This window comes from Pelmatolapia mariae, linkage group LG8 (assembly GCF_036321145.2).
Source record: "Pelmatolapia mariae isolate MD_Pm_ZW linkage group LG8, Pm_UMD_F_2, whole genome shotgun sequence".
Classification (NCBI taxonomy): domain Eukaryota; kingdom Metazoa; phylum Chordata; class Actinopteri; order Cichliformes; family Cichlidae; genus Pelmatolapia; species Pelmatolapia mariae.
In genome coordinates, this window is record NC_086234.1 from 4,877,910 (window position 1) to 4,897,082 (window position 19,173).

The 19,173-nt window shown below is 39.8% G+C and overlaps 1 protein-coding gene across 1 annotated transcript in view; it reads left to right on the plus strand.

Annotated features, from left to right (window-relative positions):
• The window catches only part of LOC134633629 (corticotropin-releasing factor receptor 1-like), a 93,046-nt gene extending 74,568 nt beyond the window's left edge, over positions 1-18,478 (plus strand). The window contains exons 10-14 of the mRNA XM_063482512.1: positions 1,570-1,642; positions 7,827-7,912; positions 8,749-8,884; positions 9,149-9,190; positions 15,598-18,478. Coding sequence (XP_063338582.1) covers positions 1,570-1,642; positions 7,827-7,912; positions 8,749-8,884; positions 9,149-9,190; positions 15,598-15,738 — 478 coding nt within the window. The 3' untranslated portion in view covers positions 15,739-18,478. The remainder of the gene's footprint in view (positions 1-1,569; positions 1,643-7,826; positions 7,913-8,748; positions 8,885-9,148; positions 9,191-15,597) is intronic.
• Positions 18,479-19,173: the final 695 nt, after the last annotated feature.

Below are 19,173 nucleotides of genomic sequence, written 5' to 3' on the forward strand. Positions count from 1 at the left end.
GAAGAAGGCTAAAGTTATACTATCTATTATACTCCATGAAAAGATCCAGCAACACATGAATTTAATGGAAGTCATCATTGTAATTCAAGTCTAACTCTAAGCCTTTAAAAGTCATTTTGCAAGCTTTTCTTTCCTTCTTTTAGTTTTTGACTTGTGGTCTTATAGTTGATAAATGCCATTGTGTGAGCGCTTAGACTGCTTTGCAGTTGTTAAGTTGAGACTAACCTGCACAGTTTGAAGATATCTTCAGTATATCAACCTGCGTCATACAGTACAGGGCTCAGCTGAGCAACAAAACACACGATCCAAATAAGCAAAGCATGAGGAAAGCAACAACCAAAAAAATGACAACAAAAAAAAAACCCAGGCTGCAAACAAAGACCTGACAGCTGAACGAGGGAACGCAAACCTCACAGATACACGAGGCAGCAATCAGCTAAACAAACCCCGACAACACAAAGCAAAATATGACACGTGAACGAATGAAACTGCTCCGTGAAAAGAAAACAACAAATCAACAACAAATCAAATGAAGGCCAATGATATACACAGATACAAAACCATGTCGACGGTACGAGGAGAAAGGGAACAAATACAAACAGGCGGCTGCAGAGATGATGGAGAGCAAACACACAAAATTCAAAAGAAATACAGCAAGACGCTAAGTTAATCCATTCCACTACAAACTGATTGAAATCCTCCAGAAAAAGATTATCATTGATTTAACTCTTAGGCCTAAATCTTTGCCGATGATGAAACACAACCCCTAACCCCTCAGATAGAGACATAGGATTTTTCGTGGTAGGGGCGGGGTGGGGGATACAGTTTTTTATTTTTGTGTAATATTGTGCTTTTCCTTTCTTGAATGCAACAAATTTGCTGAACTTTTATTTAAAACTCATTATCAGTGAGAACTGAGACATCAGAGGGTTAATTATCGAAACAGAGTCATTCTGTGGTTCTTTTATTTTTAATGAGTCAGTTTGTGCTCAAGGAGCATTTTTTGTAATTCATCAATGAACACAGACTTACTATATATATATTTGTTTACGCATGAATATCAGTATATTAAGAGTAGAGACTGTACAAACAAGGGTGTGGCACAGGTAGTGGAAGAGTGCTGTTTGTATTATTACACAGATAAAAATAGTCCCCAACAAATGCTCGGTTTAATCCTGTTTGAGTACGATTTGATGTAAACTGCAGGGGCCAGCTGCCACCAGCTGCCTTATTCCTTCTCGATTCATTTCAAGAAAATTACATAAGATCCTTTCTTCTGTTCTCACGAGGCTGGCAGATGTTTTCATTTATATTAAGGCAGAAGCCCTTAAATGTTACTTGTTTTGAAGGGTTAAAGTCCTGAGAGTATTTCCCACCTCTGGCTAAAATAATCTGGCTATAACTCATATTTTGGGTGAATCACTGACTGGAAAACACATGTTTAAACCCCTTGAGCACACATTGGGAAGTTAATGCCAACACATACCGAAGGGGAGGAGATGAGTGACAATATAAATGGACCTGCCCGTTAGAACAAACCATGACTGATTGCTTTTGCTGACATTTCAGGTGCTGGTTTGGGAAGCGAGCTGGCGTGTACACCGACTACATCTATCAAGGTCCCATGATTCTGGTTTTAGTGGTAAGAGTCTCTTTTTTTGCCCTTCAGTAGTAGCATGTGCTTCAGAACCTGCTCGACATAATTTGCAGGAACAATTAGTCCTCATTATGTCTTTAAAATGCCTGACAGGCATGAAAAGTTGGAAAGTTTAACACATATTTCAATGATAAATGAGCCGACCCGATGCTAGTTCTATCAAGATTAACGTTTAAATCTCTGCGACTTGACAACCTCTGGGACTCATTTTGGACTTCGGGCATAAAAACATGAATAAAGTCCAAATATATGTTCAGTCTTGAAGGAATTATCTCTTACACTAGGCCATTTCCACCCCCTGGGGTGGGTGCCTTTCATCACGAATCAGCTATTGTAAATCTGTCTTGTCACTTGAACTGAAAATATCTCTCATCTGCATCCAGTTTGCCGTCAAATCACAGTTGAGATTAATCTTCATTCTAAACTGTATGTCAGCTCCAAGAAAGACTTCTCCTTCAGCATTCGGATATATGTTTTTGTGACTCGCCCTCGCCCTGCCAGCAGTCCCTTGTGATTCTGAGCCCTTCGGCGGGGCTCATGTGAAAGGTCCTCTAGATTTTACAGAATAGCTCGGCACTCGTGTGAGCTTTGCTCAGCTCTCGTCTGGACTAACCCTCTCCTGCCCGAGCATCCAAAATACTGTCCTCAGTCCCCTGGTGCAATGTAAATAAGTAGAATCCATCCAGTGCTGTGCTTAAATGTAAGAATCAGAGGAGTACGCTTTTTCTATTTTGTAACTTTACACAGAGGAACATGTTGCACTTTTACTCTACCACAATCACCTTTACAGATATGTCATAATATAAATGCATTGTTTTTCATCTGCATGTATTGATGTCATTTGAATATACAAAGTATTAGAATAGAGATCGGATTCAAAAGACAGATCCAGCTCAAACTGGTTATCGGTACTTCTGTAGAAGAAGAGAGAGGGAGTTTTGACTGGCCAAGTTAATCTCTGAAGTATCTAGTACTCTGAGTGATGGAATGAAATTCCCTTACTTGGGATTATCTGGACATGAATAACGGGGGAGGTCCCAGGTCGACAGGCATGTAAATGTTGCTGGAGGCTTGAGCAGAGCTCCAGATTTCTAGGAGAGGATCAGTGTACCCTTTGCACTTAATGTATGCCTCGAATGTTCGAACAAAATCTGCACTCATTCCAATCCTGAATCAAGCCAGCTTTCTTCTGATTGGCTGCCCCTCTGAAGCAAAACTTTGTTGGGGCGGGCAGACAAGCATGTAAATATAATAATAACCACTGCAGCCAAAAAGAGTGCCTGACGAGCCCAGTTGTAAGTAAGCTATTAAGACTCGACTGTACACTGTGTTCGTGTTTTCCTCCGAAACAATAATTCCATTGCAGCAGCCTTTCAACGCCTCTCTCTGTCTCTCGCTGGCAAAGTTGACCCAAAGTTGACAAAGTAAAGCTAGTCTTTGGCTACGAGCCCAACACGGAACCCGACGTATTAGCCAGAGGTCCCTTTACTACGGTTCGGAGCCACAGACCTGTTTTATATACGCGCCGAATAGTTTTCTATACGAGATCGCTGCAAAAAGTGCAGCCTTACCTAATGTCCACCTACTGTTACTCATATTATATTAAGATTTAAAATCTAGTTGGTATTGGTATGGCGAATAACCTTCAGTAATAGTAATAAATCACATTCATGTAGTTGTAAAAAGCATGATAATATATTAAGTAATACAAAGTATTCAGAATACGTTACTCTCATTGAGTAACGTAACAGAATACATTACAGAATACATTTTGAGGCATGTATTCTGTAATCTGTAGTGGAATACATTTTAAAAGTAACCTTCCCAACACTGTCTTTGGAAGACATGATAGAGCTTTACAATAAGCGTTTAGTAGACTGAACATTTACTAATTAAAAAACAACAGTTCACTTAAATATTTGCACCACTGAATGAAGTAAAAGTTATCAAACCTTATGTACAAATGCAGATGTTTTAAAGGTTAAATCATTTTTCAACATCTATAACTCTTGAGAGTGTAGCGTTTAAAGACAAAACGTAACACATATGAGCTAGAGTCAAGTTAAATAGAAGTACAGGTTTTAAACATCATGTTGCCTTTACTGGGTTGTTTTTGGGCAGTGGGATTGTTTAGCGTTCCTTGTAGGATGCTGCAAGCCGGACTGAGATGGTTTGGGTCGTTTTTTGCCCATTTTTGGTTTCAAGTATTCTGAAACCTGAGCTATGAGCTCACAGAGATGAGTTGTCCATTCTCAAACCTCCTTATTTGAAACTTAACATTTTGGCCCTGTTGGATATGAAAGTCCACTCGAACAGGATATATATGAGATAATATTAGGAGAAGCAGAATAGGTCTTGTTTAACTGAAGGATCAGATTACTTCCTCCCCCTCTACAGTCCACGTCTTCACACACTGTCACTATTTGATCATGTCTTTGCTCAGTTTTGACTTTTTTGTCCCTGCTGGCTCTCGACTGGTCGAGTGACCTCCCCACCCAACATCCAAAACAGCACACCCTTATCCTCTCTTCTTTGAAAAAAAGGAAACATCATCTCTTCAAGAGCCTCTTTACTGCATTCGCTCCTGCTTTGCTCGCCCCTGGAGCACATATCTGTCTGCTCTAATATCTCTCTGCTAGTTTCTCCGAAATTTCTCCGGTCTTGCTTACAATGGCATGTTCTTGCAGGCTTTTATCTCTGTGCCCAGCACTTAATCCGACAGGGTCATCATGTGGTCACCAGGAAATTCGTGGTCTGTTCTCTGAGGGTGTTGCGTCGGTGAACTCTCCAGGCATCGTCACTAGCGGCTCTTAATATCAGCTATAAAGTAATGTCCTGCCTTAATGAAGGAATCTGGGATGTTATTAAAAATTGCATGAGCTTAGTTAGAGCAATAGAGTGCAGGGTCCCTGAGAGGCTGCCATACATCTGTTCGAGCCAAGGTCAGGTCAAACCGGCCCTGGAAAGTATTCCTATGTCTATTTTTACTCCCACGTGACATATTTCACACTTATTTCACAAGCTATTGATTTTGTCATTCGTCACACGGTGGAAAAATAATCTCAAGAAGCACTTTAGATACACAATGAACATTTTTTAAGCAAGATTAAAGGAAAATGTAGGCATTATGTTAGATTTCTCTCTGTGCCAGTAAAGCCTCCTGTTTAACTAAAGCCTTAAATAGCTTAGTGCCTTATCGACATAGAGCTCCTTGTCGTACAGAAGCTGTTAACGCTGACTGACGTGTACTTCAACACCATCAACACGCACACTCTGTTTATTTTGAGTCATCTCCATCTTGCTGCCATAAAGGGTGGAAGAAGAAATCATTTTACTTGTGTGTAAAAGCAGCAGAAGCCGCATATTGAAACACTAAAACTATCATCAGCTAAAAGTGATTGAAATCTAAAAAAATAACTGTCAGTGTGTTTTAACGTTTAGTATTTCACAGCTGTGATGGATGGAGTTTAATTAGTATGTAGTTAGTGGGTACATTATGTAGCCGTATCATGTGTTAATGACAAAGATCTACATCACCCAACAAGACTCCAGCTTCCCACATGATCTTGAAGTGGATAAGCAGAAGTGGATGGATGGATGGATGGATGGATGGATGGATGGATGGATGGATGGATGATAAGGAGAAATTAAATAAGAAGGAAATCTGGGAATCTGGGCGAAGTCTCATCTGCCAAAGGCGGCCGTTGACCTGTGCCCGTGCATAGTATGTTTTTCAGGAGGGAAAAAGCTTTTTAAACCTTGTTTTGGTGCAAAGACGCCAAACTTCTGAAACGCTTTTTATTGGCTCTTATTGGTGATTCTTTACTTTCATCTCATAATCCGAGTGTTTTCTTGAGTTAAGCTTTGGATTCTTTAATATTTCTGTGTTTGGGTTTGTACAGGATTTAGTTTTATTGCTTTTCTAGCCCTCTAAGTTTCTGATTATTGTGAGGGTGAGGTTTGATTCATGTTCTGTTTTCATTATCATTCTAGTAATTTTACACTTTAGTTCCTGTTTTATTATGTGAGTTTTCAGTGCTTAGTGCTGACTGTTTTACTGTTCAAGGGTTAGTTTGTGCAGCTTTGTGTGCAGTCTTGGGTTATTCGATGCCACTCGTGGTTATATAATAAACTCCATTTTGGACATTATTGTCATGAACTTCTCCTCAGCTTTTAAAACTCATCTTTTATTAAATTTTTTTGTCACCTGCATTCTGCATTTGGGTCCAACAATTCACATCCTTACAACAGCCCGGTGATCTTTAAAGCTAAACATATGCCCCTTTACCCATTCACTTAGATGGGGACTTCAAAATATTTGGTTTTCTTCTAGAAGCACTTTGTCATCATCAGTGCTTGATATTCAGTAGCTAAAAAGAAAGTACTAGTGAAGGTGCATCAAAAAATGTACCAAAGTACATGACCTCAACAAGTATATGCAAATACATTTGCAACTGGACATATTAATCTGTGTTAATGCACTGCCCTGCCCAGCTACCATTCTTTCAATGGCACTAAGTGTTTGTGTATAACTTTTAAATGTAAAACGTAACAAACTGCAATATTTAATCAGGAATTGAAAACTGGCCTAAAGTCCACAAACTCTCCACATATAAAAAGTTGATGTAGCCAGCATGTCGTGTCACGCTGGTGTCTGCACATTTTAAAGCTTCAACTTCAGACCTTGCTTGGATGAGATGTTAGCATTAGCAGAGCTGTATTCATAAACTGCACAGGTAATGACACAGGTACAGACTTGTGATCATAACTGCCATATTATTGGACAGATAACTGATTATGGTACTACAAACTGGGAATGGGCCTCATTAAGCAGCTGGCACATCTAATACCCTTCTCCACATCCTTTTGGTAAATCTCATATTAATCGAGATATTTAAGCTTCTTTAGCATGCATATGGCTGTTGCTGCTTCTGCAAGAAGCTTTGCAACCCATGTTCTATCAGGTCCCTCCTCTTCACACCATGCCTGACTACATCAGTCTCATCGACGTCATTGTTGCCTGCTCTGTACCACCGCTGTCCCTGCCTTAGGCCTTCCACACATGTTTGTGGAACGTGATCCATGCAACACAGCTGGATATAAATTACCGCAGATGGAATAGCAATCATATTTTGACTCTACTGATCTTGACAGAAATACAGTCATGTGGTCCAGTTGAGTGACCCCAATTAACTGAGGTGAAGCCTAGCAGGCAAAGCCAGGCTGTAAACATGTTTATTTCTGCAGTAAAGTTGGGCATTTTAATACACAAGTCTATGGGGACCGACTTGCTCTTGGAGCCAGCCTCAAATGGCCATTTGTCAGCCCCAGAGTTGGCAGTTTGAGCAGTATGCCGAAACACAAGTGAATTGCAACAACACATACTGTATGTTTTGAAGGAAACATGATTTGCATGTGGGACCTATTCTCTGTCACTGCACTGGCTTTTACTGGATCATCCTTGTGTTTTCCCCATCTATGCAAAACATAAATTCACCAAAAAAATGCCTTATAATCTTATAGGTGAGTCCTGTGTTTGCTTTGCAAAGAACAACTCACATTCCTTTGGTTCACCTTCCCTGACTAATTTTTAAATGTAATGTTTTAATGTGTTTGGTTTTTTTACTTTATTACCTTTGAGGTCTTTTCAATCTATATTAATGCAACACTTCTGTAGTTCTGACTCTATCTACTGCACAACAAGTATGCCCTGAGTGCTAATGAAGAAACCTTGAACCTCAGTGAGCAGTAGTCAATAATGTCAGAAAATGAGGTATAAGATCATTTTAAAAGCCATTTAAAGGAAAACGAAAGGTGAAAGGGGTTAAGCAATATGAGGAGCACATCAATGAGGAGCAGATGAAAACAAAATAACCTTTCTCTGACACTGACACGCACTGTAAAGCCTTCATAAAGAGGTTCACATTGATTTACAGTACCTTTATTTATTTCAGATGAGATTAGTCCATATCATTAAAAAAAGAAAAACATCAAGGATGAAACTATCACAAAATATACAGACAGTTGTTCCAGTATTTACCCACCATACATCATATACCCAGTCAGAAAAAAGTTCAGATACCAACCGTCAGATAAAATTTCCTACATAATCAGTACTATGCTTACTTTCAAAACCAAACTGAGCGTGATGTGTTTGATTTCTCCACAGATCAATTTTATTTTCCTCTTCAACATCGTGCGAATCCTGATGACCAAACTGCGAGCCTCTACAACATCAGAGACAATCCAGTACAGGTGAACTGAACGTTACCTGCTGTGAAAACACTTCCTCATTGTAGGGTGTGATATTTTTTTTAATACCACTTGCTTTTGCTTCTACCTGTTACAGAAAATGTGTTCCTTGGCAAGTCTGCCAACTATATTAGCCAGTTTTAGAGACGCATTAGGAAGTTGGAAGGTTGATGGCTTAATTTGCAGGTTTTCCATTCAGGAAATCTTCTTTCATGTCCTTTTGGATCATCTGTGTCTCTTTCCTTTGCTTTCTTTTATTTGCTGATTTGTTTGATTTTTTTTTTCACTTGTTTTCACTTTCACTGTGACAAGATTTGGGAAGAAAACAACTAAAAATAAAGTGATTATGTTTGGCTTGGTTTGGGCACTAAGAAGGATTTGGTTTGGTTTTGCCACTAAAACTGACTTGGTTAGGTTTGGTGCAAAAGCCTAAATATTTAGCCACTAAAAATCTGGTTGGTTTAAAGTACTAAATAGTATTTTGTGAGGTTTAGACAGCAAAAACTGGGTAAGGGTAGGTTTGAGTGAATGGTTTGGGTTAAAACATGCCCCTTCACAATAAAACCCTGCACGCTGAATGTCTAGTTGAGAGTGACTTATTCTTCTCAGTAATCCCACTGGACGGTAAAGGACACCTTGTGTGTAAATGAGCCATGCTATTGTGAAAAAGCCACGAACTGAATGTGCTCTGCTGTACCTGAAGCATAGAGGCCCTGGATCTTAGTCACGTTTTACACTTAATCCTCAGTCAGGTAAAAGGATCCAAAAAGAGCCTTTAACACACAGTGAGCTGAGCCTGTCCGTCATGGTTGTCTGATCTGTGGTTTCTTCGCCTGCAGGAAAGCCGTGAAGGCCACGCTCGTCCTTCTCCCCCTCCTGGGAATCACCTATATGCTGTTTTTTGTCAACCCAGGGGAAGATGAGATCTCTCAAATCGTCTTCATCTACTTCAACTCCTTCTTGGAATCCTTCCAGGTACAATTTGTTTAAACAGTGGAGCCTTTCAGAGACAATCAGAGTATAATGACATTTGTGTGGGTGGTTTTTTTTTGGGGGGGGGGGGGGGGGGGATAAAGACTCAGTAATTGTAATGATGGGACTGGGAAATGATTAAATGAATGTGTGTGATAAGCTGCTGTGTATATGTGATTAATCCAGGATCACAGCGCTGATGTTTTGGATGGCTTCCTCTTTGTTCATGTTTTGTCCTCTCTTTATCTCTCCCTTCCTCTCACACAGGGCTTCTTTGTGTCAGTATTTTACTGCTTCCTAAACAGCGAGGTAAGCAGAATCACACCGCCTTATTGATTTAACATTTTAAAGCCCCCACCCCCTTTTGCTTTAGACACTTATTTATATCTCCCCGTCTTCAGGCGGCTCCACTCGCCGTTTCGGTGGCTGCATGTTGCTGTGTGTGTTTTTTTGCAGGGAACAGAGTGATAAAGCTCGAAGCACTTATATTCAGGGCACAATTAAGACTTGTCATGTGCCGACATAAGTGACATCACTCGCTACACTTTATGACAGTGTCAGCCCTAATTTGGTTTCATGGCGAAATCAGGGGTGAAACCCTCTGAAAATAGAACTCCAGTATTAATATGCAAGCACAGAGGAATGCTACTTTATGTTTGATACGCTCATTTTTTAATATTAATATTAGTCATAGTTTTAGCATTTTTATTGGTATCTGCGCCATAGAAAAAATCACATTTAAGGCATTTAAGTCTTTGCACATTTTAAGCAGTAAGTAGTAACAAATGTATAAAGTGTTGCTTCTTTCCTGTCCCTTCCTTTCTACGAGAACAGTCCTCATTGCCTCTTTGCACCATCTGCAGATGTTTCCTCGCGGCTTACGAGCGTGCTGGCAGTTGTTTCTCTGTTTCTTTTACACGGTACAAGCAGAATAAAATAGATAGCAGAAGTGAAACAGATGCTGCAGCTGAGGCCGGTGAGCTTTAGGCTGATGCAGATCTGTCAAATCAAGAAAGACTATATTTAGAGTGTGCAGCCCTGCTAGCAGCTATGTGGTGCTTTGCAGATCAGCACAGTGGTGCCTTACTGCTAACACCAGCATGCTAACCTGCTGATGTTCACTGTTTATTTCAGTGCGTGAGCGTTAAACACAAAGTCCAGCTGTGGCTTGATGTTTTGAAGGTGAACTTATGATGAAACTGGCTTAAAGAGGCGCTAGATGATTCCTATGGGAATAAAGAACATCTGTACAGATTAGCTGTATTGACTGTAATAGATCTAAATACTGTTTCTAAAATAAAAAATAAAAAAAGCAAAACGCAAGTAGTTCAAACAGCAACATCCCAGCAGCTATGCCTAAAACAGACACGTTAACGCCCAGGTCAAAACTGGTCGCTGTATATTAGTTTTGACAGATGCTGACCTTGTTTTCATTTACAAAAGAGGTTCAGCAGCAAATATCTGTCAGATCACTGCAATGAAGAAATCTTTATGTCTTTACTAAATGGGTGTAAATAGATGGCTACACAATGTTCACTCCACACACAGTATTACTGGACCTTGTTTGGTAGATTACAAATATGTCTGGGATGTTTTTTGCTGAAAAACATCAGCAGCTCATGCGCTGCACGACTCCGACTTTACCTATTTATTGCATCATGAGAGCTGTAACGTTTCAAGCACACCTGCACTTGATCAGACAAACTTTCTTGTCTGCACTGTCACAAGCATCGCCCCCTGTGCCCCAATGTCAGCATTATAAATCCATGGTGTGGCTGAATTACTGTCAGGATCAGTTAGCTCAGCAAGTAAAAGACTCGGGGAGAGGCTGGCAGTTTAAGTTGCTCGTGTGGGGTTTTGTTCTCGACTTTCTTAATCTAAAGTCCAACATGGACATCGAGGCAAAGTTCAAGGAGCAGACAGCGAGGCTTCACGCCCAAACTTGGCAGATCTTCTGTGTTCGAACTACTGCATGTTTTAGAGCTAATGTGACTGCCGGACGACCTCAGTGGGTTTTTGGTAGCATGTAATATGTAATACTATTTTGGCAGCTACATGGAGCTGAGTTCTGCAGAGGGGGAGAGATGTTGGGTGGATAACTGTAGATATTACCTGAAAAACATTTTTAGACTGAACAACCATTGGCAGTTTCTCTCTTGTCTGAAAAAAGAATCAAAGATGTAACCTTATTGTAGGCTCGACATTATAGTTGGTTGTTCTGGTAAAGGGAAATGTTTGTTTGTTTGTTTGTTTGTTTGTTTGTTTGTTTGTTTGTTTGTTTGTTTGTTTGTTTGTTTGTTTGTTTGCCTAGAATAAAACAGAGCAGACAAAGCATTCTCAGTCGAGCTTCAAGGATCCCGATCGCTTTCTCAGCCCACTGGTCTTTGGGGAAGACAGCTGATGAGAAGTGTTGTTTAATTTATTTATTTTTTTAAACAGGCTTTGGTAATTCTATTCTGTGCATGTGGAGTAGAAAACCATTTTGTAACCAATTTAGTTTTCAATCAGATGTTGCTTTAAAAAATTAAAACTGGTATTTTGTTTCTTTATTGCAATACTATAATAATAACTGGGTGATAACACCAATGTGTACAGTTCAAAATTTAAAAGCAAATAATAAGAAGAGAGCTGCCCAACAAATGAGTATTAAAATATTGAAATCTTTAGGTACACTCAAAGCAGTTTGTGGCACAACCTCTTCCTCTTCTTTATGAGAGAGAGGATAGCCAGCGTTGCATTATCAGCTTTTGATTTTGCCTTTGTGTCCTCAGCCCAACTTGAAACTGAATATTTTTTGTGTCATGCTGAACTATTTTAAGCCACTTCATTCTGTTTTTGTCCTCACTGTGAGCAGATCACCTTAAATTACCCACACTGAGAGGCATTAATAAATTGGTGGCTGTGGCTCAGGTGGCAGAGCACTTGTTGTTTGATTGCAGGTTGAGTGATTTAATTCCTGGCCTTGGACTCAATAGATGGCTTTTAGGCCGTTCACTCCTGTAATCAATATGGAGCTACGGTTAATTGAAAAGCCAACTGTAGTCTCTTCTGTCAGAGAATGCAACTCGGATTTTCTCTGGTTTTGTTGTAAATTTCCGTGTTTGCTTATTGAAGCAAAAGGTTGAACACTTCAGACTTTTTTTTCTGGCATTTTGTGAACTAAATGATCATTTATTAAAAAAGCAAGAGAAAAAAATTACAGGTTAATGAAAAAAAAATTGCAGCTCCTGTAATATGAAAAGTGAAATGCGTGTGTGGGTGTAATTTTTATCAGATTTGACTGATAGCTTTCACAGCAAAGACCATCATCACAATGTGACTGGTGCCCCAAAATGACAGGAAGTCCACACCCATTAGTTTAGTTTAGACTCCAGATTATGAAGCCTCGGTGTTAGCGCTTTGGGTTTTTTTGGAGACAGAAGTGACCATATTTGCATCTTGAAACTGTACAGATGTGACACACAGACTAAATATTTCAGTTTCGCTCACCAAAACTGAAGCCCAGTCTTCTTGGACTATATTTATCACACATCAAGCCAGATCATTTCTTGCTTTTATGCTCCACAAGGCAACAAAAGCACAAACCCGATGGAGAGGTCGAGTTCAGTGATGCAGATTAGACATGTGACAGCCTATGGACCTTTGATGAAATTTTAGTATTTTTAAAGTCTTTTTCATACTGCATGCCAGCACACATATGGCTTATGAATGCTATTTAGGTTTCCTGTGGCGTGTTTCCGCCAGTTACTCGCGTAACTACTTTTCTCTGAAAACCAAGAGACTGCAGTTTGAAAGAGAACTTCCAAAACCCCCAAAATTCAGCAAATACATCACGTGCCACCTTGTAAATAAGGTCACTTGGAAAAAATAATAATGCCAGTGTCAGCATTCAAAACCAATGGGTGATGTCGAGGTGGCTACGCCCACTGTGCCATGCTTGCCCACTTTAAGCTCTAAAGTTGTTTTAATTAAGGAAGAAACTATCCAAAGAGGCCAAAGTGTATTTTTGTATGAGACTGTAATCATGTTTTTTTCTGTTATAAATGTTTTTACATGGCAATCTATGGGGACTGATTCATTTGAAGACAGTCTCAAGTGGCCGCTAGAGGAACTGCAGTTTTGGCTTTATTTTTTCAGCACGGAGTTTGTAGTTTAAAAAGCCTACTCCTGCTTCCAAAATAGCAAAGACATTTAGAAAATCTCATAAAATTTGTGTTTATGCAGAATCTCATCCTTCACAGCAGAAAGCCACCTGAGAAATGGCTAATGATTTTAGCTCGAGAGGGGCAATTTGGTACGTCGCAGTGTTTAGATGGACTGCTCTATTATGCTCTCCAAAGTCTCAATCAATACCTTTATTGCTGAAGAGACCATAGCCGTGCCACCTGAGCCACAAACTAGGCATAAAGGTAAACCTGCAGGATCATAACCTGATTTAGCTTCAGAGCCCGGCGTCATTTGACAGAACAATCATTACCTAACGAGTTATTCCTCGACTCGCTTGTAGATGTAATATCAGCTGACTGCTTGCCCTTTGGTACCGTCCCACACTGTGATAGCCGACTGAATGATGAACGACTGTCTCATCATGAACTGTGTTGTAGCTGCAATGAGGAGCTTAACCAGCATGTGCAGCCTACAGAGGGTATTGATTTAGTGTTTTGTTACAGGCTGAGGGTAGCAGGGAAAAGCAGTGGGGAAAAATGAAAGAGATGAACAAAGGATGCCCACAGTCACATACAGGAGAAACGGAAAACATTTGGAGCAAAAACATCTGTAGAGGATTAAATTATCCTACTTTGGGCCACGTGACACGAGTGAAACACAATGGTGGTCAGTTATCTGACAGTCTGCCCTGTAAAGTCTAAAGTAATGCTCTGTGGTTCACATTTTAGATTAGCAAAAGATAAGAATTGTGATTATGGAGGTGGACAGAAATGGGACACATGGGGCGACTGATTTTTGGATTGATGAGGGTGAAGGGTCCCATTTTAATCATCATTAAAATAATTTATAGCAAGTTGTCACCATATAGTATATGAAACATATGAGCTGAGGGCCATAAATGTGACTGTACAATGCAGAGACTGCTATATGTATATGTACAGTACTGTCAAACAGTTTTTTTAATATTTTGGGAAAATATGAAATATGTGTAACAATGACACATATATAAACATACATGGAAACACATGCCTATAGATGCCTATATTATGCAAAAAAAGTTGTGTTATTCTAGCCCTGTGACAGACTGGCGACCTGTGCAGGGTGTACCCTGCCTCTCGCCCTAAGTCAGCTAATTTCTTTAAGTAGTCTTGAGAAATGACTCTCAAGGACGTCTGAAGGACATACAGAGCTCTTCTTTGGATGTTTGCTGTTCGCTGCTTTAATAATGTTGAGGTCCGGGCTCTGGGCTTTTCCATCCAGGTATGCTTTAGCTCCTTAGAGCCAAGTGTACTACATATGATTTGATAAATGAGTTATTATAGTCTAACCCCCCCCCCCCCTCCCTCCCAAAAAATAAAATAAAATAAAATAAAATAAACTGATACATTCTTGAGCAAAAAATGCAAAAAAAAAATGTCTGATGTAGCAAATATTACACAAATTAAAATTCAAATATGCAAATTATTAGTTCTTTTTTGAATGACAGCATGTCTGGGATCATTGTTTTTTGGAGAATGAAGCTGCTGCCTATCAGAAGCTTTCCATATTGTGTTGTATGATGTATCAAAGTCTGATTTTATTTTTCTGCATTCATAATTTCATCAATTTTGAGAAGATCTCCAACACCACTGGCTGAAATACAGCCCCAAACCATGACAAAGTCTCCATTGTGTTTTACAGATGGCTGTAGACACTCAGCTGTACCTCTGTTGTTGCACCTCTCTCCTGATCTCTTCTGTATATACTGGCAATGACTTTAGCCAAAAATCTCCCTCAATAATTCCTGTCACCACTCATTTTCAGTCCAGATCTTATCAGGTCTTTTTTATATTTCTTAAGGCTCTGACTTGTAGATACTGGTCGTCTGCTGTGGATAGTCTCTTGTTTTTTTCTTAGGCTTGTCACTTTTTCTTTTTCTTTTCTCCTCCACTTCTTTCTCTTGACAATTTTAAATTGGTTCTATGCTAAGTTGTCTATTATGTGCAGACACAACAGTGGTGCTTTTTATCCTTAAATAATTTGTATCAAATTTAAGTGGCTTAACAAACAAAAAGACATTCCTGTGAAAAGGGTCAGGTACATAGACTGGAAATGAGTAAAAAAAGAAAATCAAAAAAGCAAACAGAATATAAAGAAACAGGGGGTAGCTGATGACTTTTGCACAGTACTGTGTGTGCATGTATTTAGACTCCTCCCACAGAGGTCGGTTACCTTGTTGAAAGTGCTGCAGTCCCATTGCATACCCCTGAATCCTGAAACCACTTTCTTTCAAGTCTGTCAAAAGTGCTGAAAAAAATTAAGGGTGAATTAAAAGGTAGAAAAATGGCCTATCACTCTGAAAATATTCACAGTATGAAGGTAAAATAAAAATAAAGTCAGCTGATTCTGCAGAAGTCAGGTGGAGCCACCCATGAGGCAGCGTCTCAGTAAACAGCGCGAGCATAAATGAATTAAATCAGCTCAGCCGAAGGACCAGTCAGCTGACAGATAATCATTCTTTGTTTTCTTTAATTCCTCGAGCTTATTGTTGTCGGTGTTGTTGTTGACAGGTGCGCTCAGCCGTGAGGAAGCGCTTCCACCGATGGCAGGAGCAGCACTCGATCCGAGCCAGGATGACCCAGGCCATGTCCATCCCCACTTCACCTTCACGGGTCAGCTTTCACAGCATCAAGCAGTCCACGTCGCTATGAAAGAGGAAACCAGCTTCGTCCTACATGCTCGCGCTTTGGGAGAAACCTCCAGCTGTCATTGTCATCGTTTTCTGCCACATCACTGGAGTAACACTAAAACACTTTCTGCGGCTAGAGATCTAGAGAGAGGCTGCATCAGTCTCCTAAACCTCAGGAGGGACATTACACAGACTTTCAGGAGAAAATGGATGGGTACAGGCGGGAGAGGACATTGCAGTGTTTGTGAAAATGGGAGGTTAGTGGATCAAAAAGATGCACGTGACCAAGCTGATGAGTGTGTACTGGAGTTTGAATGTACAGCACTTGTTTAATTGTCTGTCGTTTCCCCGCTGGCACTTTGTTTTTGTTAACATCGCCATCATGATTGAGGATTTATGCTCCTGGACTGCACCGAGCTGGATTCCATCTCAGCAGAGTCATGTGCTAGCAGGGGCCAGTGACTAAGTCGTTACTTATCCTGAGATTTTATTTTCAGGTTTTTATTTTTCTCTCAAGCAGCTGTCTGGTTCTGGTGTTTGTTTATTTGATGTTGTGCTTTCTTCCTCTGTTCTCAGCTCGGTGCGCTCGTGTTGCTTCCATCGACTTTCCAGGAAGGTTAAACACATTCCATAATTCCTACCTGAAGAGTTTTGTTCCAGAAAAAGCAGACACATTTACAGCTTTTACGGCTTTGAGTAACCTCCAAGTGACCCACTGGGAACATTTATGACCCTCCGTGTATATTTCTGTGACAACTTTAATTGTTTTCTGCAAGAAGTGGCCCATTGGGATGGCAGTGTTTGTCTTCTATTTACATTTTCCACCTTTAATCGCTGCATTGTGACAGTAACAGACTAAGAGCAGCGTGATTTAGTGCTGCAGAAGCCCAACGAGGCAATGAAAACAGCTCAACTGATGGAGAAGATTCAGGTTAACTCCCATAATTTCTTACCTCTTAACACTTAAGAATATTTGTCATAGATAAAGGAACCATAGTATAATATTATAAAGATCTAATCTAAAAAAAACAAACAATTTATTCTGGTATAAAATCTAATGGGGTCATAAATGACCCTACTTAGTCACTTTAGTGGCTATAGTAGCTCAGCTACCTGAGGTTTAAGGTTGCTGTCGGTTAGTCTCACATCATTTGTCTCCTTTCTGAGCTCAGGTGACTTCTTAGTCGAGCACAAAGAGTGAAAGTGGAGGAAATAGCCTTTTGCTGCAGAATAATTACATGGCATAACTCTCGCTTAAAGCACAAGCTATCATGTTTATGCTTCTATTGATGTACAGATTAAACAGGCGGGTCGATACATGATAATTAGGGCGGTTTATGGTGGCTGTGGTTGAGGTGATGGAGGTATGTCCACTAATTGAATTTAAAATCCTCCTCCTCACATACAAAGTCCTGGATGATCAGGCCCCATCATATCTTAAAGACCTCTGAGCACCGCATTATCCCAATAGAGCACTTCACGCTCAGTGAAAAGAACCTTGAGATGACTGTTTCTGTGAACTGGCGCTATATATGTAGGATTTAATCTAACTAAATTAATTGCAGGGTTAGCTGTCCAGTCTTCAGCTCCCCCTATAATAAAACCCTGGACTGAAATGGCATGTGATAAAAATCTGTTGGATAAGCGAATTCCATTCAGCTTCATAAGTGCATATTTCTATATATAGCTAGCCTTTGCCCCTTTGACTACAGCTGCTGTGCCAAGTAAGGCTAATCACTTCCTGGCTCTAGCTCACATTGGGGCAAAAAATGGTCATAACGTCCCTACAGACCATTTCAATCTGGCCCCAAACAGAGGAAAATCAAAAAAAAAAAAACTGAATAAGAATCATCACTCAAACATCTCAAGGTGATTGTCTGCTATGACTGTGTGTGGTTATCAAATGCTGACACAACAGTTAGTTGGAATTTTCTTTTATTGTAACCTGTAACAATGGTTTCTATTCAGCTACAGAGACGTGTAGCCTTTCTTCTAATTTATCTTACTGATAATTTATGGTTCCTGTCTCTGCGCCTGCAGATCTGCCTCAGTAATAATTGGTAGAGGTTTTTTTGTGCCGATTTGACCTACTTTGGCCTGAGAAGTTGGCTGCATTCAGACCATCTCTGAATCACGTGTGATGACCTGAATTTGGCTAAGATGTAGATCTGGTTCAGCTTCAGACTCATTGGGACTCTTGGGTGTCTCTTTGGCTGTGATTTTACTCCTGGCACACTGGCTCTGGACCATCTTGAAGCCAGACCAGTTTGGATACATGTGTACTCAGAAAGTGCACACATGGCATATTTTGTTTTCTATACACACACACAGTAACCATGCATGTTTCTCACATATTCTCATCATCTTATCCAAACTAAATTTACCTAGAAAGAATAAACCTTTGTGGGCAGAAAAACAATATTAACAACAGAAAGTTAATGTGGCAACATACATTAAATTCTAGATATAAGAAAGACATTTGAACATTTAAGCTAGGCTTCTTCTTTTTTTTTTTTTTAAATTAACCCACTTTCAAAAGATCAAATGTTTAATTATTTAATTGAGAAAGAATTAGTATAATACCTGTGAAATTATTTATATTTTCTCTCTGGCACTAGAAAAACATAAGTCTAAGCATAAGAGAAGCAGCTACTAAATGCTTCACTGTGTTCACCAACTCTGTTTGTTTACAGCTGAAAGAAACAAAAGAAAGAAAAACAAAAGAATCAGAATATTTAAAACCCAAAACTATGACCTGAAAGTTGCGTAAAAAGAGTTTTTTAGAGATGTAGAAACCACAGGACCAGTGTGAGTGACAGCATGTTTCACATTACTTGGACACACAATACATTTAATTTTGTGGCGCTTTAAATCAAATTAAGTTTTAGTTCAGGTCACGAAGTGATTAAAGTCTCTGCGGCAGCCCGCATGGTTTTTCTTTTACACATCCTGTTGGTTAAACCTCTCAGAGCCCACAGTTTCACTCCTTCAGCCTGCATGTAGTCGCTGTGAATCTGCAAGCCACTTTGCAACCAATCAGTTCTTCGGATGGAAAGATTCTGCCTTAGTGGTCCTTTTAGTGCAGAGACTTTCACAAAGTATAAAAACTGTGCAGTGAGAATGAGTGGACCACGTGTTCAGCAGTTCTTTTAAGTCTTGTAAGTTAGTTAGTTGTTATATTTTTTACTTGTCAGGGACCAGGCACAAAAGGATTGAACTCATATGAGAAAAGATGCCTTATACTGGATTTAGCTACAAGCACTTTAAATACACACAATATTAAACAAGCCTATACTACAAATGCATATAAGAAATACAAGATAATCAAATGTACAAGCTTCTTCTTCTTCTTTAGTGGATCATCAGCTTCCATCTCACTCTTTCTGTAGGATCCACCTCTGTCACATGACCCCCCTCACAACACCCGTGAATCTTTGCTGCGGTCTGTGTTGTTCCT